This window comes from Colletotrichum truncatum (genome assembly GCF_014235925.2).
Source record: "Colletotrichum truncatum strain CMES1059 chromosome Unknown Contig_0002, whole genome shotgun sequence".
Taxonomy (NCBI): Eukaryota; Fungi; Ascomycota; class Sordariomycetes; order Glomerellales; family Glomerellaceae; genus Colletotrichum; species Colletotrichum truncatum.
In genome coordinates, this window is record NW_027222399.1 from 3,037,328 (window position 1) to 3,062,247 (window position 24,920).

Consider the following 24,920-nt stretch of genomic DNA (forward strand, 5'->3'; position numbering starts at 1 on the left):
CTTTCCCGAACCTGCTACTTTCCCATCACCGCTTTCAACACAGCCCGTATCCCTTCACTTCTCTGCTTTACACAAAACCTTGCCCCAACCATCACTATCAGCCAGCGTTCTCAGACATCTACAACATCATTCAAAAAGGTGAGTAAATACTTGTCTGTTCCTACACCTAGCTAAACTCTCTTTTGCGCTGACATCTCAAATTTCAGTTTTTTTCTCTGCGATCGCGATTTTTTATCTAGGTCCTCATCGTCTCAGAGGTAAGTCTTCAGTCATAGAATCATATCCGCTCTCATACAAAATCATTTGCTGATCGCCAAAACAGAACTTAACATTATGGCTGACAACAACTCCTCCACCACGGGTTCCAAAGAGCCCACTCCTGGCGACATCTCTTTCATGGTTCACGTCTTTCGCCACATGCAAGAGAAGCCTGTACTTGACTGGGATGCATTTGCCGTTGCGGCTGGCTTCAAAAGTGCAGGTGTCGCTCTGGTAAGTAGTCTCCTGGGATGGGCCAAAACATGACGTTCACTCTTTCCTTTTGTGGTTAAGATATTAACAGTCCTGGGCAGACCCGATACGGTCAGATTAAACGCAAGTTCGGCACCAACGAGATGGCTACTACGCCGGTCAAGAAGCGCAAAGCTGCTGGCGAGGGTAATTCTGCCTCCAAGGTCAACAAGACGGGTGCTGGTCGCGTCGGCACCAAGGGAAAGAAGGGCAAGACCGCTTCCATGGCCGAGGAGAACGAAGACTATGCCAAGATCAGTTTTAAGACCGAGGAGAGCGTTGACTATGGAGCCTCTTCGATCAAGAAGGAAGATTTCGGCAGTGGTGACGCCAAAGGAATGAAAGGCAAAAACGCTGCCATGCCCCTGAAGATCGAGGACGATGGCGATGAGGAAGTCGGTGCTTTCTGCATCAAGCTTGAAGAACAGTCCGAGATCTAAAGTGCTTCGGATGCTGCATTGAACTCTATAGTGAGTATTTGGCTTCGCCCAGCCGGAGAGGCGCATACCCGATTCTGGTTTTCTATGTGTCTACCCGACGAGGAAGGTTGCTCGGTACATCGTACATCTTGCAATAAGACAGTTTTTTAGCATCAACCATTTGGCTTTTATTCACAAGTGAGGTTTTGTGTCATGCCATTTCTGTGGCACTATGAACATGAAACGCCTACAGACGGCCTCCACCATCTGTTGCTAATCCACCGTCCTCGTCAACTGCCAGCAACAAATCAGAAATAATCTCTATCTGGCCTTTTTCATGCTGTTAATAATATTTGATCGTTCGAAGCAGGCAATTATCAAAATTGTATGCCTCGCTATGTGTGGGTACCAGGTTTCAAAGTAAGCCCAACTAATACTGTTCTTTATATACTAACTCAAAGTCGAAAGACTTCCCCAAGGTCTTGGTATCACTAATGACCATGAAGCGCTTAAGAGCTCTCTTGTTTCTTCTTGTAATTGTTTCAGCTCATGCTGAAACTTCATTATGTTGCGTGTTCTTAATATAAGACAGCTTCACAAAGCGTTAAGACTGCAGTTAACTTCCTAGCTAAGGTGTTCTCGCCTCGATAACTTTTGAGAAACAGGCGGACTCATTACAGGCATTGCTTTAATCGCTGTCTCAAGGGCTCCCGCCATAATAATTCAAGAGAAAAAGCTGGGTTTCGACTTATCTAGCAAAACAATGACCACCACAAGACGATTGCACACTCAGGTAACAGCTAGCTCATTGTTCTGGGTGCTCTCGCTTTGACCAGTTGTGAGGAACAGGCGGGTGCACCCCAGAAAACAGTTGAAATGTCGTTCCGAATGCTCTCGCCTGAATCGTCAAGACAAACAGTTGGGTTCTCGCCCAGCTGCGAGATCACCAGCTCTCACAAGGCGGGTGCAGCCCAGAAACAGCCAGCGTTTCGTAGGGCACTCACGAACAGAATTTAAGGCTATAAAGATCTTCCTTCAGGCCCAAGTCCTCCATCTCCTTTTCTTCCTCACTACCAAATTTCACCTCTGTGTGGTAGTCTCTCAACGCCGAAGCCTTCTCCCTTCAACATCACCGAAGCAAACAAAAATAGTATAGACCAACTAGTCATCATACGTGAGTCAGATTATCACCTCCTACTCCTCCAGGCAGCACTCTAACTAGATGTTCTACAGGCGACACATTGGAAAACATGCCTCCCAAGAAGAATGCTGACAACCAGCCGGCTGGTGCCCTCAACGAGGCCGAGTCGCGCTTTGTGAAGTCGATGTTCGACCACATGGTGTCGCGTCCCGACATCAACTGGGACGAAGTCGGCGAAGACTTGGGCATGACAGCCAAGTCTGCCAAGGAGCGTTTCCGAACCCTAAGCAAGCGCCACAACTGGTCTGGCAACGGCTCTATCGCCGGCGGAGGTGGCAACAGCCCTTCCGGCAAAGCCAAGGGTACTCTGGGCCCCAAAAATGCCAACAAAGTTGCCAAGAAGGCAACCCCTAAGAAAAAGGGAGTCGCCCGCAAGAAGGTATGTGGCTGATGAATGAGTCTATTCATATTATCAAGTTCTCGCAATTACTGACAGCCGTCTCTTTAGACCAAGGCTGAACCGGCTGAATCGGACAACGATGAGGACGTTTCTGCGAAGTTGGAGTCCGACAGTGACGGAAAAGGCACTGACAACGACCAATCTATGGACAGTGTCAACGAAGACGAAGTTTAAACTCTTCAAATCACAGCTTTGGTTTCGCTTATCGCTAGAGAACCACAAGATTTGCAGCAATGCTCAGATGATGGAGGGTCATGAAATTCAGGCAGGTTGGATCCAGATTTTGGGTGGTAGCCTATAATCGCAATAAGATCTTGCTGCTCTCATTTAAAAGTTTCTATTTGATGTGATTCATGGCTGGTAAAAGTTTTTGGTCTCGCCTTTGAAGCTTCTTGAGATACATGTTGGTCCCATGTGCCACATCCCCCTGGCTGGCATGTTCCAGAAGCTACCACGTTGCGTGGACAGGACCTTTCATGGAGCTTCCAGTCTTTTTTAGGCTCAATATGTTGTGAACGTCTCATAGAATTCCAACAACATAGCTGTCTTTGGAGGGTAGCCTTTTGTTTACTCTTTCTCCAAATGTGAACAAGTCAAAAGGTAGCATCATGTCTTTGAGAGGACATGTCTTGTCCTCGCCTTGAACATTTGGAGCAGCCTTGGCTCCGATTTTGGCTGGCTTGCTTAAATATTTGAGTCTGTTGGTGTGTCTCCCATGGGATATTTGAGACTTTTCAACTTCCTGCCCCTGTTCTCCCACGTCATTTGAGATACAGGGGCATCGAGGCGTTCTGATCGAGTTGGGCTCGCAACGAAGAATTTACGAGACGTTTAGAGTGAACCACTCCATAACGATCTACAGTTGCAACTTCCTTGAAAACCTCCATCTGTCAATTTCTTCAAGCACCCAAGGGATCTCGTCAATCTTACAATTTCCTCCTACCACTTGCTGCACCTCCTTCTTGCCACAGAGTCGACTTCGAAGTCATTGTAAGTAACTTAAGGCCCTTTTGCTTTCTGCGACTCTCTCAAGAAATCTGAAAAGCCATCGGTAAGCTTTTGATCTCAAGTTGAGAGTCACTAAACCACACTCTTCAAAGTTCCTAACGTCGGCTTTTGCTGAACTCTTAGACCACCTCTGACATAAGTGTGTCTGCCTCCATTCAGGCTACGTCGAACTTTCTCCTGATTTTATACCCCAGGCACTTTCCTCTTCTGCCTTACCTGCTACTCAGTTGGTGTTTCTCCCCTAATTACTACCGAGGTGCCTGCCCGCGTTTACCCATCAGTCCCGTTAGTCTACCCTACCACCATTGACAGCACCCTAAAATAAAACAGACATCATCCCACTCAACTCCAGTCAATTGCCTGTAACCTTCAGACACACTCACCTCAACATTTTACTGACGTTCTTGGAAGTACAGTTGCCTTTAAGCCAAAGCTGCTCATACAAACTCATTCAGCCTTCAACTCATCACACCGCTCAACATGGCTACTGTCGGAACCGACGCTGAGGGACAGGTCAAGTTCCTCGTGAGCTGCATTCGATTCTCAGCCAATGGCAAAGTGCGAATCTCTTAACTCGACTCCGGGGCAAGAAGGCGCGCTGACTTTCATAGGTTGACTTCGAAGCCGTTGCCAATGACTGCACCATTGTCTCCAAGGCTGCTGCGTAGGTTGCCCTTTTCAAATGTTGAATTTAATAAGAGTATAAACTGATGAGAAATCTTATACAGGGCCAAAAGATTCGAGCGCATCCTCAAGGCTCACGGCATGAAGCCTGGTGACCTCTCCAAGGGCGGTCCCGCCAGCAACGTGACCCCCACCCAGAGTCCCGCAAAGACCGGTCAAAAGACTCCCTCCAAAGGTGCTAGCAAGGCCACCCCGAAGAACAAGTCGGCCAGCAAGCGCACTGCTCCTGTTGCTTCCCCCACGAGCAACACCAAGCGCGCCAAGCTCATCGCTTCGCACCCTGCTGTCTCGTCTTACAACAATGAAGATGATGAGGAGGAACAGGATGAGTTCAAGATGAAGAAGGAAGATCATGCCGATGTTGATTCATTCACCACTACTGGTTCGTATTACGATAATCCTCGAGCCCGCAATCACGATGACGACGACCTGCAACTTCTCTACGTCGTGGAGAAGACGATCGGTTGCCCCATTCACGATACCGGCGAATATCGAGTCCCGCCATCCGTTTCCGTTTCGAGCGATACTAACACTGATTCTTCCACGCAGATGCTGCCAACGCCGATGAGCAGTTCCAGGCTTAACTTCACCCAGCTACCAGCCTCGTATCATGCTTGGGGTTTGATGCCAGGCTCACTTTTTCCGAGTTGGCCAGACACATGCATACATGAAGATCGAGATGCTGTCCAGTTGGTTGGGATATGTTAGTCTTATCCAAGTTCTTGCATGGGATCAAGCTAACAACACGACCTGCAGGACGGAGACCTGCCTGGTTTGACGAAGGCGATCTGCGACAAAAGCTGAGTTCTTGGCAAAGGTGCCATCTTGGGGCTGTTTCGGGCACGAGAGGACAGATAGGAAATAAAAATTTACATTATTTCTATCTCTACTATGCAGCTTAATGACTCTAACAAAATTGACAAAAATGTGAACATCCACAGCCGTTGACGATATGTCGATCAATGTGTACCGGCCAGATCGGGCAGGTGGGGGCTGTTTTCTTGCGGGGGAGCAGGGATGTGGCTTCTTGCGCCGAAGACTGAGGCGCTAATTTGGACGACATGCTTGCGCCGTTTGAGCTTGCTTCTTTCACGACTGTGTGGCTTTGATGGATTTGACAATGAACATTTGTCTTGGACCATAAGCTGTAAAATGAAATTGATCTGCAAGAATGGATCTCTGAAGGTTTAGTCATGCCTTATAAGGATGATCTGCGCCGCCCAGGCCGTTGTGTCAGTGGACCACTTTCACTAGCGAGAGACACGACACACGAAGAAACCTTCGCAGACGAACAGATGCAAGATATATTGATGAATGATCCAAGGTAAATTTGTACTTAGCGGTTCAATTACTCCTCGTCAACATACAGCTCATGACCTCGTGTCTTGCAATTCTGAAATGACAACCGGCATCCGTAATATGTTTGAATTGCTTGTGGAGGATTGATGACGGCAATGTGGCAAGCTCACAGTCCCGTGGGCTAGTATTTGAGAATCAGAGATGCCTTTAATCTTCGAGGCAGTACAGATGGCATGGTCGTTGCCCAGAGCTGCCAGCAGCACAGTGCCTAAGGTAGATGTGGTGGCCAGGCAGACGTCGGTAAGGGAATCCTAACCCACCTTCGCTCACCGAGAAACTTCTCGCCTGTGCCATAGTTCAGCTGATGACTTTAAGTCCTCATACCGCCCGTATCTTCTCACTTTTCCTCTCAGCTCCCATCCGCACCTTCCCATCTGACTTGAGCTCCTGCCCTCGCCTCTTCTCAACCACTCTGAAGCAGCCCACACAAGGACGAAATTTTCAACTATTGCTCACACACACGACCGAATTTTTTTCAGACGCGCCGAAAAATAAAATTTCTTCCCTTCTTCCAACACTTTTCTTTTCTCCCAATTGCTGCGAAAAGCAACTAATCACTACACGAACAACTCACAACCTCTGCTCTTTTCTGCAACCACCTTGTTCGGCGGCTTTTACGTATAAGAACACCTTTTCTCCGACCAATTGGTAAGTATTCTCAGAGAATCCCCTTATAATCCTCTCCATGTCCTCATATCTCAGTTCGTGGCTGTCGGACGCACAATTGACCATCTGAGCAGGTACAAACGATCCGAACTTTTTACTCCGCGACCGAATCTTCCTATCGACACCACGTAGTTATAATCAAAATGGACAACCCCAAGAGAGTGCTCGTCACCGATAATGAGCACAATTGGGAGCTCTCGTCGAGTGCTTCCTCTCCAAGATCAAACACTTCTTCGAGCTCGCCCGTCAGCTTGTTTTCGACGCCGAGTACGCCTGAGTCGCCCGCGAACACTGAGATGTCATTCCTGAGCCCGAAGCATTATGACACAAAGCAGCCTGTGACTTCAAGTCAAGCCAACGTCATAAGCATGCCTAATCACCCCAACCATATTATCGTAGGGCAGACGCTGTACACTCCTGGGCAGATACAAGCCAGACGTGACGTTCTTCTCCAGGCACGGAGCACAGGAGAGTTCCCCAGCAGCACAATCAGCGCCGAAGAGCCCCAAACAATTGTGGAAGACTATCAACACCTTCAGCGCCTTCGAGATGCCAGGGGCAACCCATCCAACCCACCTCCTGAGAAATATAACCTGCTAAGAGTCGACATCGCTCGTCGCATCAAGGCTCGCGATGAAGCTCAAGGCGGCTCAGCCAACCTACAAGAGATGGACAACAGAGTTCAAAGTTGGATGAACTCAATCAACAAGGAGAGCCGGATGCTGGAGATTACGCAGGCCGCACTCCAGCGCAAGGGCATCAGCAATCCCACACAAGACGACTTGGACGCCATCGCGGAGGAGTTCATGCAGATCGCGGAGCGGACGCTGCTGGACGTCGCCAATCCCCTGCGGATGAATGCCAGTCGGATGGAAGGCAACATAAGCCGCTTCGACAGCCAGCTCAACGGCCTTTCTGGACAGTTGAACGGCCTGTCATCTATTAATGATGCAGTGAATGCTTCAATGAGTGCTCAAGTCAACACAATAAATGCCGTCATGTCTAATCTGAACCAATCAATGTCATGCCAGCTCAGTACCCTCAACACTATGCTCACGGCCCAGAGCAACACATTTGACAAGTCAATGAATATGCTCAACACATCGCTAAGCATAGTCACAACGGACTTGCAAAAGTTTACCGCTGACTTGCCAGCCATCATCGCTGCCGCAACTCAAGCAGCCGTACGTGAACAATTATCTGCCGTGTCCTATCAACACACGCCTCATCAACAAGCCCACGCAACCGCAGATGCACCACCCAGTTACGTCACGAATATGAGCAACAGTACTCATTTTCCTGGGTGTGTCCACGATTCCGATCACACACAACAGGCTTTGAAGCAACAGAGTCGTGAGTGCCCACCACACGGTGGCAAAACAGAACCAAGATCAAGGTTGAGGAGGTTACTGGGAAAGTTCGGTATGAAATGACGCAGTACAGAAGTCAAGGACCGGAAGGAAGGGATATCGGGGTGAGGTATCAATACGGAATTTCCAGACTTACGAACCATCGTCCTTGACCTGGACGATAGGGAGATCTTTGGCCACCGAAGTTGGAAAGATCACAGGCATCATAGAAGGGCATTGGTTTTGTAGATCACTACTAGTTTTCTCTCTTATTGCGAGACTAATAATTCATCCTATTAATAGCCTTTGCAGCAGTGACCTCATATTTCCGGGTAGGAACCTGGAGTCTAAAACAGAAACATGAACATAAATTGGTTTAAAATGTTTGTTGATTACTTGCTGCCCTTGAGCGGCTCAGGATTTTTCAACAAAATACCAAAATGTTGTACTTATTAACACTCGCAATTCCTTTCTACACTGAATCTCGCGACACAGGAGTATTCATAATCTCACAATGGCCATGATGGCTCTGCGAGCAAGCATAAGAGATGGAGTGTCTTTCAATCCAAAAATCCCAATACCGTCTAGAGCTGGCTGTCGTCTGTTTCCAAATGGAGAGCAGGCGCTACCGAGTTATCCAACCTGAAAATCTCAGCGTGCCTTCCCACAATCCGCCCGGTGCCTGCCTTTTACGTGTGCCTGGCAGATAGTTTCCTTCCCTCTCCCTCTTCTCCTACCAATATCTACCTCACCTCACTTGTAAGAATCTCATCACCCAACTTTTACCTCAAAACACACCAATTCTTCTCCCGAGAACAATTCACCTGTATTGTTCATCTCTCACTCCGCGCTTGATCAACAAGTATCATCAACTTCAATCGCAGTAAGTACCCTTTCATCTCTCTCTCTCTCTCTCTCTCTCTCTCTCTCTCTCTCTCTCTCTCTCTCTCTCTCTCTCTCTCTCTCTATGATCTCAGCAAATGAACTTTTCTTTCATCCATACAAGGATGGGCATTGATCTGCGCCTATTCACTGTCTATACTCAACTCAAATGTGAAGCCTCAAAATCTAACAATGGATCGAATCACAGGAAATGGGTTCTTTGAAGACTCCCTCTAAGGCATCCGCCAAGCTGTCGCGCCCGGTTGGCGAGAAGCTTCGCACCTCACAGAAACTTAAGGATCAGGAAACACTCACCAAGGCTTCCCTTCCGACTACCAACTCTGTTAATCCATCCGCCGCTGCCTCTTTTAACTCAGATTTGGCTCCACCCACTCATACCTTGGCTCAAGGCTTGGTCCCAAACAAGCTAATCCCAACTCATAATCTTCCTACCCATGAGCAAATCAAGGGCAAGGGGCGAGTTCAGGGTCGCGAGCTGTACATGTGGAATCGTAAGCTTCAGAGACCTCAGGATTATCGGCTATGATATCTAACCGTCTTTCAGGCAAAGCTGTAGCGGAGAAGGTGCTTCTCAACCTTATTTATGAGTGTGACAAGAAGGGTATCAAGCTCCCATTAGATGAGACTGCCCACCGAATCCAGCCCAACTTGACGGGCAATGCTGTTGAGCAATATTTCAATCGACTTCGCCAGAGACATATTAGAGAGGGCCGCGTTGTCCCACCAGCGTGGAAAAAGAAGACGGCAGTTGACGTGACCATCCGGGGATTCATCAAGGATGACACCAATGGAGACTCGTCCGCCCTTCGACCCGTCCTCTACTCGGAACAGATTGACGAGAAAGATTGCTTCCCTGCAGGTGAAGACCGAGAGGCCCTTTACGTGAACCCTGCCCTTGACTTGAAGAAGGAGGACCACAAAGCCCATGAGCAAGAGGTGAGTCCTTTGCCACGATGGTAATACTTTCATTGCTAATACTCACTAGGACGAGTGTCTCATAAAGGAAATGTACCAGAAGCCGCAGGCTCCTGTTGTTCAGTCCAGTGTCCTTCAGGGATCACCTAACGACCCAAACTACTGCTTTCAGGCACCATACACCCATGTGAACCCACAACAGCTTCACAACCACTCATATATTATGCCCATGGCATCGTACAACACCATGCCGATGTCTAATCCCTACCAGCAGGAGATGTATACAGCTGCTGCCTACAACCCTTCCCTCAATTCCTTTCCTTTTGGCTCTCCGCAAATCGGTCTTTCCCACAGGGATTCCTCTTCTGCCAGGACCTTCCCGTCCCAGTATTCGTCTCTGTTTGCCGGTTTCCCTGTTGCCAATCAGGGAGCCGGATACTCCGACGACAACCACTTCGGAGACGATGGTGCCATGGCCGAAGAGGATGACCCCGACGTCAGATCATTTTTGAAGTTGGAATAGCTGGCTTTTTGTTGGCCGTTGGGTAATGGGCACGAATAAGAACAGGAGAGGAGTTCAGTGGATAGGACAGTTTTTTTTTTTGGGGGGGGGGGGGGGGGGGGGGAGACAGGAAAACAAAAGTGATTATTCCTATAGAAGTTCTTGAGTTGTTTTCCTAATTGATTTTCTTGACATGGCAACAATGTTATTGTGGCGGGGCACTTTCACACTGAAGTGATTCAAGGGGCAGAAGCAGAAGAGCAACCCGGAGAGCTCCCAAGCCCCCCTTAGTTGCCCTCGCTTCCTTCCTATCTTTGAAGAGCCCTAATTTGTCAGCGGCATTCATATGGCGCTCAAGCAACGATACTTTTGGTACGACTGAATCTCACTGTTGACCGTCTAAAGCTCATATCTGGAGATGCGATGAATACCTTGAAAGCCAAAGGCGTCATTTCACTCACATGCTATATGCTTGTTCAAGTTTTGCTACGCACGTAAGATCGGCTCGACTTGATTGGCGTTCTTCTTCAAGCAAACATGCTCAGTTGACATCTCACACGGACAAAGTATCCGGCTGAACTTTCTCCGTGATGGAAAATTACAATCACAATATCTAGTAGGGAGACAAGGGCAGAAGCGAGGTCGAGTTAGAGTTGTAGTTCGCTGATGGTAAGCACTTAGGATTGATCAGTGTTCCATTGGTCCGGCAACTCAACGCTCAATGCCTGCCTGTCAAGGGTCATTGGCCACTGTGCAACGGCCCCAATTCCGACTTAGCGGTGTCAATGCGCCAATCAGGCGTCGCCAGTTGGTAAAAGAGTAAACTCATGTACAGGATTAAATATGTATTTCGACCCAGTCGACCAATACATACAGTATCATGAATAAGATATTGAAGGCCAAACCTCCACTCACATGCCATCAGCAATCATGGCGTTGACCATTTTAACATGGCGGTCTGCAGTGGTTTCAGTCCATTCCTTCTCGTAGTTCAGACCGTACGGCCAAAAATGTTGGCCGCCGCAGCTGATCTTCGCGTCATCGCCGTCCCAAGACTTGAGTAATGGCCATGCCGTTTTCCAATCGCCGGACGAACACATGGAATTAAAGGCGGATGTCATGCCGACGCCAAGCGTGTGTGAGATTTCGTGAAGCGCCGTCCGCTCGGTCATGAAGGAGCGGTCCGAACCGAAGCGTACGTCGCCGTTAGAGCTCGCCTCTGCCGTGGGCACGCCGGGTGTATAGAAGACCTTGACCGACTTGTTGGCGTTGCCTATTTTTTCGTGTCTCGCGGCGGCTGCTTTCATGGCCGCCTCAATCTTTTTGTAGGCTTCGTTTTGGTCGGCTGATGGGTTTGCCGCCTTTTCCAGCGTCCAGGTAATGGCGCTCTGCACAGCAGAGGCTGAAGCTACGATGATTGTGACGAATAAGAGCTTCATACTGACGGACCAGAAAGAAATTCTGAAGGCGGTCTGACAGTGCACAGAGGCGACTCAAAATCTATGATTCCCAAAGGTATTTATGTCATTTCAATTGCATCTCTGTGAGGAACACCTGAGACCATGGGCATCTATTCAATACTGATCCTTTAACAGATTTACACTTACAGTTCCATAACTTGTCTAGGTGGCGTTGTAGCCAAAAGGTTAGGGGATGCATTAAAACACTTGGTCGCCATTGTTTCAAGTACAATGACTTGTAGCAATATTTGGGGAGCTTAACTGCCTATGAAAAGAAACAGCTGCTAGGTTGGCACAATCGAATAAACCTGTAACTTCACACAGCCTTGGAAGGCAAACACTGTACGGAGCACTCGGCAATTAGCTACTACATAGTATGTAAGCTTACAGCCAACTGATTACCCATCAAGTGCCGGCTACTCGACGAATTCGCCGATGCCGCAAAAGACTTAACCCATGAGCATCCATTGCCAACCAATGGCAACAATCCATATCAATCAATCGGTGTGTTCACTGGGTGATACCATGTGCGGATGTGTGAATGATGACAGATGCCATTGGAAGACGGTGGAAATGCAGCTCCATACGCTAGTACTATTTGGATTTAGCGCCTCAAAGGGGCCTCGTTTAGCCGAACGTCCGAGATAAATTTTTGGAGCCGGCGCGTCAGGAAGCTTCTCCAATTCTATCATTACTGAACTTTTTCCTTCTCTCCCCGAACTCCTTGTGAGCGAAACTCTGCGATTCAACCCGGCGATACATTTCAATCCTTAGTTCTGTATTTCTTTTTTCTTATCTAGATACCCTCATAATAAGATCAAGATGCAGCGTGCACTTGCCTCCCGGGCCAGAGCGTCCGTCGCCTCCTCTGCCGCTACCAAGTTCCGTCCCGGTGCCGGCCTGGGACAACAGCTTCGCTTCGCCCACAAGGTTCGTCAAAATGCCATGTAGCATTATCAATGCCATCAGTGACGGTATGCTGACTCGTTCTGTAGGAGCTGAAGTTCGGTGTTGAGGGTCGCGCGTCCCTGCTTGCTGGTGTTGAGACTCTGGCTAAGGCTGTCGCGACGACACTTGGCCCCAAGGGCCGCAACGTCCTCATTGAGTCCAGCTATGGCTCTCCTAAGATCACCAAGGGTACGGAAAAGCCCAGTTAAGCTTCCAGATGAATTCCCGAGCTGACCAAACGCAGATGGTGTAACTGTCGCCAAGGCAATCACCCTTAAGGACAAGTTCGAGAACCTCGGTGCCAGACTCCTCCAGGATGTCGCCTCCAAGACCAACGAGACTGCCGGTGACGGTACCACGACCGCCACCGTCCTTGCCCGTGCCATCTTCTCCGAGACCGTCAAGAACGTTGCCGCCGGCTGCAACCCCATGGACCTGCGCCGTGGTATCCAGGCCGCCGTCGATGCCGTCGTCGAGTACCTGAAGAAGAACAAGAGAGATATCACCACCAGCGAGGAGATTGCTCAGGTCGCCACCATCTCTGCCAACGGTGACCAGGCTCTCGGCCGCATGATTGCCAACGCTATGGAGAAGGTTGGCAAGGAGGGTGTCATCACCGTCAAGGAGGGTAAGACTCTTGTCGACGAGCTCGAGGTTACCGAGGGTATGCGCTTCGACCGTGGCTTCGTCTCCCCCTACTTCATCACCGATGCCAAGTCTCAGAAGGTTGAGTTCGAGAAGCCCTTGATCCTCCTCTCCGAGAAGAAGATCTCTGCTGTCCAGGACATCATCCCTGCTCTTGAGGCCTCTACTCAGCTTCGCCGCCCTCTGGTTATCATCGCCGAGGACATCGAGGGTGAGGCTCTCGCCGTCTGCATTCTCAACAAGCTCCGTGGCCAGCTCCAGGTCGCCGCCGTCAAGGCTCCCGGCTTCGGTGACAACCGCAAGTCTATCCTCGGTGACTTGGCTGTCCTCACCAACGGTACCGTCTTCACTGATGAGCTTGACATCAAGCTTGAGAAGGCTACCCCTGACATGCTTGGTTCCACTGGCTCCATCACCATCACCAAGGAGGACACTATCTTCCTGAACGGTGAGGGCTCCAAGGACTCCATTGCTCAGCGCTGCGAGCAGATCCGTGGTGTCATGAACGACCCCACTACCTCCGAGTACGAGAAGGAGAAGCTCCAGGAGCGTCTTGCTAAGCTCTCTGGTGGTGTCGCCGTCATCAAGGTCGGTGGCTCTTCCGAGGTTGAGGTTGGTGAGAAGAAGGACCGCTTCGTCGATGCCTTGAACGCCACCCGCGCCGCCGTTGAGGAGGGTATCCTGCCCGGTGGTGGTACCGCTCTCATCAAGGCCTCTGCCCTGGCCCTGAAGGATGTCAAGACCAGCAACTTCGACCAGCAGCTCGGTGTCAGCATCGTTAAGAACGCCATCACTCGTCCCGCTCGCAGCATCGTCGAGAACGCTGGCCTTGAGGGCTCTGTCATCGTTGGCAAGCTCACCGACGAGTACGCCAACGAGTTCAACAAGGGCTTCGACAGCGCAAAGGGCGAGTACGTTGACATGATCGCTGCTGGTATCCTTGACCCTTTCAAGGTTGTCCGCACTGGTCTCGTTGACGCTAGCGGTGTTGCCTCCCTGCTCGGTACCACCGAGGTTGCCATCGTTGAGGCTCCCGAGGAGAAGGGCCCTGCCAACCCTATGGCTGGCATGGGTGGCATGGGCGGTATGGGCGGCATGGGTGGTATGATGTAAAAAAATGATCTCAACGTCTTGTATTAAAAGTCAAAATGGGGGGCATGGCTACGGTGTTACTATTAAAAAGATGGATAACTGCGGCCCTTTGTACTAATCTCCCCTCTTAACCCCTTTTACCAGCAGATTCCCCGAGGGGACTGAAGAGCTCTGTATTGTACAATAGCACTAGCAAGTTATGTAAGATGAAGAAAGCAAAACCAGTTAAAGAGCAAAAGTGAAAGCGAGACAAAGGCATTGACTGATGGTGCATGGTGAAGAGTGCACGGTGACGTCTGTCAACTGATATGGGGCTCGACCTACCGCAAATGAGAACAGGCCACGGCCGCTACTTTAGTTGACCTGTGTCAGGAAAGCTTCCTTGGCCTGATACCGACAAGTGTCTTCAAGGCAGCCATTGAAACTGTTTAGTTCTAGAACAGGCACCCATTGTGCTCTACTTTTTCCCTTTCTTGCAGCCTGCAGAACTGCACACTCATGCATTTGGCCGCCTAAAATGAACCTCATCCTGTCCGGGGGTCCATCCCGTTCACTTATTGACTGCCGCCTAGGGGTGATTCGTCAACGTGCTGTGGCTGACGCAGAGAGTCACGTGCGTTCCAATCTCACCTGGACAACAACCCCACCATGCGGGTGTTTTTCTCGCCCGCTTCCCCTCCACTGTGACCCAACTCACTCCGTTCTGTCCAAGATACCTCACCAGCCCGACGCAAGCTGTTGCCTTTCCTGCCACCACCACCTCAAGTGCAGCAAACCTCCCCCGGCCGGACCACTCCATCTCAAGTAGGCTTCCATCTCTTCCCCCATTGCACCCTAATTATTAATTACCCATTTCCAATTTCCCGTGCTTTCTTTTTATGTTGCTAATCTGCTCTCAGCCCACTTTCCCGCTCTCTCTCCTAGCCACACCCCCGCCATAAACCAGCATCATGGTGAGTAACTAAAAGCTTCCAAGGATCAGCCGTCTAGTTGATCGCCATTCTAACCACAATCGCAGTCGCAATCCGGGTTGGTTTCCCCCCTCCGCAGAGCCTCACATCCCGCGCCGACGACATTTGATGAGCGATTGAATCCCGCTTGTTCGATGACGATCACCGGCGGAGCAGGCCAAGCTGGCTCCATTTCCGTTCCCGCCAGAACCGCCGCAATGCTAACCCGATTTTCCTACCAGAGCGACCGTCGCACAGGAGTGCATAACGGCCTACAACGACCTCAAGCTCTCCAAGAAGTACAAGTACATCATCTACAAGCTCTCGGATGATAACAAGCAGATTGTTGTCGAGGAGGCTTCGGCCGATAAGGACTGGGAGGCCTTCCGCGAGAAGCTGATCAACGCCACCTCCAAGACCAAGAGCGTATGCAAACCCTGAACTCCTTTGCTGCAACTTCCAAAGGTTCAATGCTAACATTGTACTAGGGTGCTGTTGGCAAGGGCCCCCGTTACGCCGTCTACGACTTCGAGTACAGCCTTGCCTCTGGCGAGGGTGAGCGGTATGGAGCCCCGCATCCGTCCGCCTACAAAGCACTAGGAGCTAACCCGAGAACAGCAACAAGATTACCTTCCTTGCCTGGTCCCCCGATGATGCTGGTGTCATGGTCAGTTTTTACTGTTCGTCAAATTAATTGTAGCTGTCGCTAACTCTTGCCAAGGCCAAGATGGTCTACGCCTCTTCCAAGGAGGCTCTTAAGCGCTCGCTGACCGGCATCGCAACCGAGCTCCAGGCCAACGACCCCGATGACATTGAGTACGACAGCATTCTCAAGACTGTCAGCAAGGGCCTGGCTGGTTAAATATTTTCGTTCCTCTAACAAACCCCCCTTCCTTATGCAAGCCGGAGCATACACTTGGCGGCTGCAGTCTTCCGGGACGATTGACGACGATCATGGAGAGTTTACGACGAATATGGAAGGCTACTTCTTCCCTGACGGTTTCAGGGCCGAGACCTTACCACTCCGAGTTTCTTTTGGGGCGTGACAAGTAAATTTCCAGATTTGGCTGCCCGCCTGGTTATACCAACCCATTGCCATAGGAAAACATCTCATGCCGGAATGCAGAGCATTCATGTTGTTGTCCGACGACAGAATCACTTTATTAGACAATTATCTATGTTTTAGTCCCGTCCTATGTGATGCCGCGCTTATGACTTCTTTGCCTGGTGTGTCGAGCGCCACAGCGCTGACAGTTCCTCTGCCTTTTTCTCGTCCTTAAGTCTCTGCAACAAGAAGCCCTTGAGGTCGCTCCAGAATTCCTCCGTCTCCAGTGCAGCCTCGCCGATTTCTCCTTGTGCGGGGTCATTCGCAACAGCCACAGGCTCAGCAGGCTTGATTGCTGCAGCTCCACCGATGACCATGACCGAAAACTCCACGGATGACTGGTCATCCGTGAGCAAGTCCTTTAGCACCTTGCTGTCCGGCACTGGTTTCTTGTTGTGCAGCAGCTTCATCTTGTCCACAGGTATCCGCGATTGCGACTCAACCTGAGCCTTGATGTCGAGGATCGAGGTGTTGAGTGACTGAGAGGACAGCTTGATATCCAGTGGAGGGTTACGAAGGGACTTGAGTGAGACGGTGACGCTTCGTTCTTGGCCTGGCGCAAGGCTCGTCGGCTTGCTCATCGCCTTGGGCATCTTCGGCAGGATGTACTGGAGTGACGTTAGCTATCGTCTGACTTGTCGGAGGGTCATGCAACTTACGGGAGGGCGAGCCGGGAAGTTCTTGGGGTCCTCGACATGGTCGGCCGACAGCTTGGCCGGCCGCGACTCCAACGTCGCCAGGAAAGATCTGGCAAAGACAACTTCGGCCATGATTGCGGATGGCACTCTTGATCAGTCCTTCGTAGTTGTGTTCTTTAGTGGTCGTCGCTTTTAGTTTGGAAGTTAAGCCGCGCGTGGGTATAATGCAGGAGTGGTAAGGTTAAAGCGCTAGGAATCGGCTTGACGGGAACGTTGACAGGTTGAGTAGATGACTTCGTCCGGTGTCACGTCTGCTACTCACCACTTACGCAGGAGGGATGGATGGCGGGGCGGAGCTGGGGTGTGGAGCACGAACACTCTGGGCGGCGTGGCTCTAATCACAATCTTATCGGGACATGGCCCGTGCATGATAAAAAAAGTTTTGGAGGGGACCGTCTGGCGCAGTAATTTTCTGGCGGCCGACCAGCCGTTACCATACACCCTTTCTACACATTATACCCTTTTCCCTATTTTCCAAGTTCGACACGAATTGACCGGTCAAAATGGGTGTCGGACGTCGCATGAAGAAGCAGGGCCCTCCCGAACCCCTTTCGGAGGCCCATTTCGCAAAGCTTAAGCGCAAGGCCGGTCTGCCAGTCGAACCCGTTGAGGCCCCCGAGACGAAGAAGAGGAGAACAACCAAGCAGCCCGCACCCAAGGCCAATGGCGCTGCCGCGAAGAAGCAGGACACGAAGAAGAGCAATGGCGCCAAGGCTGCGCCAGCGGCTAAGGCCGCGCCCAAGGCGAACGGAAAGAAGTCGAAGAAGCAGCCCCAACCCGACTCGGACGAGGAAATGTCTGACGACGATGATCTCGGTGACTTTAACGCGGCCGATGACTCTGACATGAGCGATGCGGCCGACGAGTTTTCCGACCTCGAGGGCAAGGGTCTGGGAGACGATTTCCTTGGATCAGACGACGATGACTCTGTCTTCGACTCGGACCAGGAGCAGGGCGGTGGCGGAAAGCACATGTTCTCGGAGGACGAGGACGACTCTGACGGCGAGGAACTGCTCACAAAGGCCAACATCGAGGGTCTCGCAAGGCGGCTCGATAAGCAAATCGCCGATGAGGAGGCGGACGCCCAGGCCGAACTCGAGGAGATGGGTCTGCAGACCAACATTGACGGTGACAAGCCGCACATCCTGGATGACGAAGAAGAAGACGATCTCGCCATCAAGACCAAGGGCCTGCTGGCTCCTGATCTGCAGCTCCTGAGAACCAGAATCACTGAGAACATCCGTGTTCTTGACGACTTTGCCAAACTCCACGAAGAGGGCCGCTCGCGCGCCGAGTACACCAACCAGCTTATCAAGGATATCTGCTCTTACTACGGCTACTCTGAGTACCTTGCCGAGAAGCTCTTTAACTTGTTCTCTCCCCGCGAGGCCTTCGCTTTCTTCGAGGCTAACGAGTCTGCCCGTCCCGTTGTCCTCAGAACAAACACCCTTCGCACTCACCGTCGTGATCTGGCTCAAGCCCTCATCGGTCGCGGTGTTACCCTCGAGCCCGTCGGCAAGTGGTCCAAGGTCGGTCTTCAGGTCTTCGAGTCCAACGTTCCTTTGGGTGCCACTCCCGAGTACCTCGCCGGCCACTACATCCTGCAGGCTGCCTCTTCGTTCCTCCCCGTCATGGCTCTCGAGCCCCAGGAGAACGAGCGTGTGCTGGATATGGCCGCCGCTCCCGGTGGTAAGACGACGCACATGGCCGCGATGATGAAGAACACCGGCATGATCATTGCCAACGATCCCAGCAAGCAGCGTGCCAAGGGTCTGATCGGTAACATTCACCGTCTGGGTGCTCGCAACGTCGTCGTCTCCAACTACGACGCTCGTGAGTTCCCTAAGCCCATGGGCGGTTTCGACCGTGTCTTGCTCGATGCCCCTTGCTCTGGTACCGGTGTCATTGCCAAGGATGCTAGCGTCAAGACCAACAAGACGGAGAGAGATTTCATGCTGCTCCCGCACACCCAGAAGCAGCTTATCCTTGCTGCTATTGACTCTGTCAACCACCACAGCAAGACGGGCGGTTACATCGTTTACTCTACATGTTCCGTGACAGTTGAGGAGAAGTAAGTCATCACTCATCTCTCTACCTTTGAAGTGATATATACTAATAAACTCCTAGCGAGGCCGTCGTTCAATATGCGCTCTCCCGCCGCCCCAACGTCAAGCTCGTCGACACCAACCTTCCCTTCGGTCGCGAGGGCTTCACCAGCTTCATGGGCAAGAAGTTCGACCCCTCCCTCAAGCTCACCCGCCGCTACTACCCCCACACTTACAACGTCGACGGTTTCTTCGTCGCCAAGTTCCAAAAGGTCGGCCCTACACCTGCCAAGGGCGCCTCCGGCGACAGATACTCCGCCAGCGGTGCCGAGGTCGTCGACAAGACACCCATCACCACCGACGACGAGAGCGCCGCCTCCGACAAGAAGGGCGACGACTTCGGCGGCTTCGACGAGGAGGACGATGAGGAGTACATCAACAAGGCCAAGCGTAACGCCATGCGTAGGAGAGGTCTCGACCCCAACGCTCTGTCCGCCAAGGAGAAGAAGAGCAAGAAGAGCGAGAAGGAAGCAGAGGAGGCCGAGGCCGAGGTTGAGGCCGAGAAGCCCGTCGAGAAGACCCCTGAGAAGAAGGACAAGAAGAAGGCAGTAGTCGAGAAGACTCCTGAGAAGACGCCCGAGAAGAAGGAGAAGAAGAAGGCCGCGGCAGACAAGACTGAGAAGAAGACCGAGGAGAAGACACCAACCAGCACAGAAAAGAGTCACAAGACCAAGAGCCCCAAGACCAAAAGCCCCAAGCAAAAGAAGGGCGGAAAGTAAGGAGGGGAACGCTGAAACACAGACACGCAAAATTGCATCTGCATAGTCAAATGATTTTTTCTCAAAATGTATCTTTGTAGTTGACGAGAGCATCATGGCGAGGTCGAGGTTGATGTCGGACCTGTTTTTTTTGTCGTTGCATTATAATTACCTATTACTAGGGAGTCGGAGCTCAAAAGGGGGTTCGGAAAATATAAAAAGTGTATGGGACAATGATAAAGCCGTCATCGTCCTGTCGTCTCATCAATAACCTTGTCGTCTCAAGTCTTATATCCCGCAGTCCGGATCGCAAGTGACCGTGTACCAAAAGTGGCTATTAAAAGTGTCGCCTCAATTCGACTGCCTTCACGATTTCACCAAATGCCCCAATTGGCCCGAAGAGAATTGAAAAATATGCAGTATTACTAATCCAATACGCCAAAAAAAAAAAAAAAAAAAAAAGTCTAAGCAAAGCTTTTCATCAAGACGTCTCTCATCATCACCTAGGCAATGGATGCCCAGTCGACCACATACCGGTGTTGTGGACGTAGGAAGGCCTGCGCATCCTTCACCTGCCTCTAAACACGCAAGGAAAAACAAAAAGAGGAACATTGTACAGAAACAACTGACGTTTAAAAAGCAATCCGTCCCTCGTCATGAACCCTTTCTATCCAGTCAAGGTCTGGATGGTATCGAGCCCTTCCTCGCATAGTATCCTCCCTGTTATCGTTGCGGTCGGCGTGTCCCTTTTCCACAGCCGTACCTCTTTTCATCATCAAAGCCGTATGTCATGAATGGTATCATAACCTTTTTGGAGTATGTAGTACACAGAGGAATCCAGAAAGTCGTCACCGGAATCGTCGTAAATGTTGCTCGTCGTAACCTCTCTCCCAAAACGCCTTTGTCGTAAGTTGCCCTGGCCTTCGCCAATGCTAGCCGGGGATATTAAAGTAAGTATGTGTGAAGAATAGCGCATGAAATGCCTCCCGAAATAAAATGCTGTTCGTGAGATGAGGTCTACTGGGCAGCCCTCTGGTAAAGGAGAATGTCGCGAATCGCCCACCGCCAGGCATCGCGATCTCGGTCGCCAACGCCGAGCCACTTCTCGCACTTCTTCCTCCACCTGTCTTCTTCTTCTCGTTGTCTTCGGATGAACTCTGGTCCGACGTCAAATTCTTCGCCGACCAGCCACTCGTCCTTGACTTCGCTAACGCGGCCGGACTCTTTGGAATCGCCCTGGTTATCTTCAAGATCGGGAATGTCCTTGAAGACATCTTCGTCATCATCCAAGGCGTTGAAGCCGTCCATGGGGTCAGGAACTTCGGACTTTGAATTTGTCTGTGGACCGAGCTTCAGCCAGCACATATTCTGTGGGTCGAACACCATTCCCCCCACAACCTGCACACCCTTTGTATGGCTGATGTTCGTAATTAAAGCCGGTCTGGGGGTGGAAGTCTCCTTATCTCGCATCATGTGCTGCGGCACTGATGCTGTCGATGGTGATGAAGCGGGTGGGTCGAACGCGTTCAATACATTTTCGTTGCCTTCCCAACGAAATGTTTCGGGGTTATAAAACATGCCCTGGAGATCTGCAATGCCATTAGTAATGCAATGAAAGCGCAATTAGCTGCTGCACCTACGCTGTGGCGTCTTTTCTTTATTCATGTTCGATATAAGATGAGGTTTCAATTGAGGAGGGTTCCTCTTCTTCTTGGACCGTACCGAGGCTTGCGGCATGCCGGGGGTGAAATTGTTCCTCGACGATAGCTGCGAGACGCGTGACGAGGTGAGAGGCGCCAGTGGGCCTGATGGAGTTCGTTGAGCAAGCGAGGTCTCCCGTGCAATTCGGCTAGCCTGGGTATCACGGGCGAAATGGGGCGTGTAATCAGACTTTGCAGGGGACGAGTACGGTGCCGGGGATGGCGTGGTAGTCCGGTCCGCCTGCACATTCTGGTAGATCTTGTTGCGAAGCGGCGCCTTGGCAGGTTGTCGAATGAATTTCGCCTCAGATTGTGCTGAGGTAGGCAGGTCGTCAAAGCCGTCCAGTTCGTGACCATCACCGAAATTTCGGCTTCGGTGCGGCTTGGTCATGTTACGGAAAGACAGACTGGAGAAGCCATCGGGAGTAAAATGATCCGAATGCCGATTGAGCCTCTTGGGGCTGGGCGATCGCATCGTTGATCTCGAGAATGCTCTCGAGGTTGGCCGCAGGTCCAGAGCATTCTCGGAATCATGACGCCGAAAGGTGCGAGAAGTTTTAGCGGTCACGTGTTGCGACTGGGATTGTGAAGCCCCAGCAGGGAGGAAAGGCCGTCGTTGCTGTGCAGCATGGCTTTCCACCATGGCAGGGCGGGTCCTCTCGACCGGTGTTTTCGGTCGCACCCCCGATTGTTGGCGGTTACTCTCGGTCCTTGAAGGCGGTCTCTCATAGCGGGATCCGGCTCCCTTGGCGGGCGAATGAGATGCCTTCATTGCCGGCAGAGATCGTTTAAATCTCAGCAGCTGTGAGCTTGTAGTTGTAGGCTCATTCCGCAGTGATGTGGCGGATGCTTTGGAGCCCAGCTCCCTTCTCCGTGGAGTAGCGGGTAGTAGAGGGTTGGCTGGAGAAGGTGTTGTAGGGGTTGGCATGCTGTGGACACTGGTAACAGAGGATTGGGATTGATGACCCATGCGCGACTGAGACCTCCGCGAGCGGGAGAAGATGGGCCCGCCACTTTCAGAGACAGGCTCCAATGCAGACATTGTCCTCTCATGACTTGGACGTGGCAGGCGTGACGGTGTAGGCTTGTTTGAGAATGTGAGAGAGACCGCCGTTTTGGGGCGCGCGGGGCTAGGAGGTCGATTCTCATTCAAGCGGATGTTGCGATGAAGTGTGAGCTTGCCAGGGTTGAACACGTCGCCGTCGCCAACGTCAAGACCATCCAGCAAGTCTTCAGTCTCCGCTTCAGCCTTGGGTGTCTTAAGATTGGGGGGTTCTTCCTCCACGGGTCGGACGGGCGAACGACTCAGTTTCCTCCTCTGTAGCCTTTCTTCAAAGTTGACGGGGCCACTTGGAAGCACAAGGCCATCAAAATTCTCATCCTCGCTCTCAAAGGTGAATGAGCTCGAGACACTGGGGCTCATCGCTGAGACAGATGAGCTTCTATTAGAACGAGCGTCTCTGCGAGTGCCTCCAAAGCGGGTACCAAGGCTTCCCTCACCCCAGTCGAGGTCATCAGCAAATGGTGCTGGAGTTTTCGGGATGTCCTTGCGAGTTGAGAGCCTCAACTTGCCATCTAAAGGCAATTCGAAGTCATTTTCGAAATCCTCATCTAGTGGCTTTTCGTTCTTTGAAGGCGTTGGAGGGGTAATAAGTGAAATAGGTTTAGATGGTCGGGTCTTGGACACTTTGATAGTCTCCGATCCATCGCCGAAAAAGTCGTCGTCGTCGTCATCATTGTCACGGAACTTATCAAGGGTAATGGCCGCTGATAGCGTGCTCGTCCTCGATTCCGTTGACTGCCTCCGGTCTAACGACTCTCTCCGGTCTAATTGTGAAAAGGTTGGGGGGGTCTTCATGGGCTTCGTAGGGCTGGTTTGGTTAGAGCCTCCACTGACTTGCCTCAGCATGTCTGGGAATTTGGTGCTGTCTTGAGGTTTGATCCGAAGGCCTTGACTTGATTCTGGCAGCACCAAGTCGTCTTCCCAGTCGTCCTGAATGATCTTCTTGATCTTCCTTCCACCTAGTCGTTTAATAGTGCCACCCATTAGGGCAGAAGAAGGTACGTTTTTGGGTATGGGGATGCCGGCCTGTGTGGCTGCGGCAATAGCATCCATTGTCGACTTCTCATCGTCACCCGGGACATGCACATGAGTTTCCTCGTCAAGAATTGATTCGAGTTCGGAGCGAAAAGACATGTGAGAAGACGCAGAGTCGCGTCGTGCTGGGGCAGCAATGGTAGCGGTAGAGGCGGTCCGAAAGGTGAGGTCCTCGGTTTCGATTTGGAAGTCGTCATCGTCCCAGTTCTCGATATCGGGCTCTGCCACCGGCAGGCGTGGTTTTAGGCGTAAAGGTTCCATAATTTCGTTATATCGGTTTGTTTGTGTGAGCGCAGAATTGATTTTGGGTTTGAAGGAGTCGCAGTCGTTTTTCGAGAGACTCCCGACAGCGCAGTTCTGCTTGTCAATGAAGCAAGATCATATCGTCAACAATGACAGCAGCTACGGCTCGTCGACATAGTCTTTCAGAAAAATGGCTGTCGCAAGCGTGATGGGCGGTTCGTTAGGGTCGCTGCGTGCGCTAGAGTTTTCGTTTTGTGGGAGGGCGTAGAAATGGCGGCTTTGATTGTTATGAATCGAGTATCGTCGTTTTCGGGAATGTGCGCTGTGTCGGCTATTGGTAGGATGCTTTGCCAGAGATGCAAACAGATGCAGAGCAAGTGGAGGTGATCCAAAAGGGCCGTCGTAGGGGTAACTTGCGTCAGGGTGCAATATCTCGAAGGGTGACGTTTGCCGGACTGGAGTATATTGAGATCAGGGCAGTCGTGAGGTCGGGGGGGAGACTGGATTTGCGTCCTTGTTGGACGAGTGAAGCAAAAATGGCTGGGAAGCTGGGGGCCGATGGATCGGGCCTGCCAAACAAAGCGAAGTGGTAGGCCAGCGAGATGGTGGGCTGGGTCCAGTCAGCAGTCTTGGGTGGCCCAGGGCTGCCCAGTGGTGTACAGGATGCAGGAGTAGCGTGCGCAGTGGGTGATGTGGTGGGTGGCTGGTGTTGCTTACTGGCGCTGACGGGGGGAACCCACTAGAATTGAGCCTATGACTTGCGCAGAATGAGGTGGGCAGAACGGGTGGGAGGACGGAAAATGGGGCCCAGGGCACTTGCCAGGTGAATCTGGAATTTTTCCCGGGCGTACCACGTGATTTAGCGGGGACAGATACTGGCTAGTTGATTGGGTGACGAACCATCAAATGCGGGGATGGCAACGCTTTGCACGACTCTGACGCGCTGAAGGCGCGATGTCCCTTTTCTCGTCTGGACCAGGGACGAACGGGACTGCAGCTTAGGGAGAAAACGAGAGCATCAAATCATAGCCTGCAAGTTGCACTCCATCTGTTTCACCATCGACAATAACGATGCTTGCATTCATCTGAATTTTTTTTCCCCTTTTCTTTAAGGTTAAATGCATCTGAACAGAAGCCCGCTCTCTGTGTCGTCAACCCCAGCCGAAGAGCAGTTCGGAGAAAAAGGTCCTGTTTATTATTTATTGTTGATAGTTCCCACCAAAACAAACCGCTTATACTTTGCTGCATTCCGTCTTCCGTGC

The 24,920-nt window shown here is 51.3% G+C and overlaps 11 protein-coding genes across 11 annotated transcripts; 7 read left to right on the forward strand and 4 right to left on the reverse strand.

The window, feature by feature from the left end:
* Positions 1-333: 333 nt before the first annotated feature.
* Positions 334-950, forward strand: CTRU02_203761 (uncharacterized protein; the record flags this gene model as incomplete). Its single annotated transcript, XM_036722335.1, has 2 exons — positions 334-492; positions 573-950. The coding sequence occupies 2 exons, from the start codon at positions 334-336 to the stop codon at positions 948-950; spliced, it is 537 nt and encodes a 178-aa protein (XP_036585941.1).
* A 1,229-nt stretch (positions 951-2,179) lies between these two features.
* On the forward strand, positions 2,180-2,704 carry CTRU02_203762 (uncharacterized protein; the record flags this gene model as incomplete). The annotated part of the gene is made up of 2 exons (XM_036722336.1): positions 2,180-2,509; positions 2,579-2,704. 2 exons carry the CDS (start codon positions 2,180-2,182, stop codon positions 2,702-2,704), a joined length of 456 nt encoding a protein of 151 aa, XP_036585942.1.
* A 1,314-nt stretch (positions 2,705-4,018) lies between these two features.
* Positions 4,019-4,930, forward strand: CTRU02_203763 (uncharacterized protein; the record flags this gene model as incomplete). Its single annotated transcript, XM_036722337.1, has 3 exons — positions 4,019-4,096; positions 4,150-4,202; positions 4,267-4,930. 3 exons carry the CDS (start codon positions 4,019-4,021, stop codon positions 4,928-4,930), a joined length of 795 nt encoding a protein of 264 aa, XP_036585943.1.
* Positions 4,931-6,390: 1,460 nt separating this feature from the next.
* On the forward strand, positions 6,391-7,680 carry CTRU02_203764 (uncharacterized protein; the record flags this gene model as incomplete). Its single annotated transcript, XM_036722338.1, has 1 exon — positions 6,391-7,680. One exon carries the CDS (start codon positions 6,391-6,393, stop codon positions 7,678-7,680), a length of 1,290 nt encoding a protein of 429 aa, XP_036585944.1.
* Positions 7,681-10,827: 3,147 nt separating this feature from the next.
* CTRU02_203765 (uncharacterized protein) lies at positions 10,828-11,355 on the reverse strand (the record flags this gene model as incomplete). The annotated part of the gene is made up of 1 exon (XM_036722339.1): positions 10,828-11,355. The coding sequence occupies one exon, from the start codon at positions 11,353-11,355 to the stop codon at positions 10,828-10,830; it is 528 nt and encodes a 175-aa protein (XP_036585945.1).
* Positions 11,356-12,753: 1,398 nt separating this feature from the next.
* CTRU02_203766 (heat shock protein mitochondrial) lies at positions 12,754-14,082 on the forward strand (the record flags this gene model as incomplete). Its single annotated transcript, XM_070204258.1, has 1 exon — positions 12,754-14,082. One exon carries the CDS (start codon positions 12,754-12,756, stop codon positions 14,080-14,082), a length of 1,329 nt encoding a protein of 442 aa, XP_070062021.1.
* Positions 14,083-15,011: 929 nt separating this feature from the next.
* CTRU02_203767 (cofilin) lies at positions 15,012-15,873 on the forward strand (the record flags this gene model as incomplete). The annotated part of the gene is made up of 6 exons (XM_070204259.1): positions 15,012-15,014; positions 15,080-15,090; positions 15,254-15,437; positions 15,500-15,573; positions 15,630-15,678; positions 15,733-15,873. The coding sequence occupies 6 exons, from the start codon at positions 15,012-15,014 to the stop codon at positions 15,871-15,873; spliced, it is 462 nt and encodes a 153-aa protein (XP_070062022.1).
* A 347-nt stretch (positions 15,874-16,220) lies between these two features.
* On the reverse strand, positions 16,221-16,886 carry CTRU02_203768 (uncharacterized protein; the record flags this gene model as incomplete). The annotated part of the gene is made up of 2 exons (XM_036722341.1): positions 16,221-16,724; positions 16,776-16,886. 2 exons carry the CDS (start codon positions 16,884-16,886, stop codon positions 16,221-16,223), a joined length of 615 nt encoding a protein of 204 aa, XP_036585947.1.
* Positions 16,887-17,317: 431 nt separating this feature from the next.
* Positions 17,318-19,638, forward strand: CTRU02_203769 (25S rRNA (cytosine-C(5))-methyltransferase nop2; the record flags this gene model as incomplete). Its single annotated transcript, XM_036722342.1, has 2 exons — positions 17,318-18,885; positions 18,942-19,638. 2 exons carry the CDS (start codon positions 17,318-17,320, stop codon positions 19,636-19,638), a joined length of 2,265 nt encoding a protein of 754 aa, XP_036585948.1.
* CTRU02_203770 (uncharacterized protein) lies at positions 17,726-18,901 on the reverse strand (the record flags this gene model as incomplete). The annotated part of the gene is made up of 1 exon (XM_036722343.1): positions 17,726-18,901. One exon carries the CDS (start codon positions 18,899-18,901, stop codon positions 17,726-17,728), a length of 1,176 nt encoding a protein of 391 aa, XP_036585949.1.
* Positions 19,639-20,634: 996 nt separating the features above from the next.
* On the reverse strand, positions 20,635-23,676 carry CTRU02_203771 (cytokinesis regulator; the record flags this gene model as incomplete). The annotated part of the gene is made up of 2 exons (XM_036722344.1): positions 20,635-21,206; positions 21,258-23,676. 2 exons carry the CDS (start codon positions 23,674-23,676, stop codon positions 20,635-20,637), a joined length of 2,991 nt encoding a protein of 996 aa, XP_036585950.1.
* Positions 23,677-24,920: the final 1,244 nt, after the last annotated feature.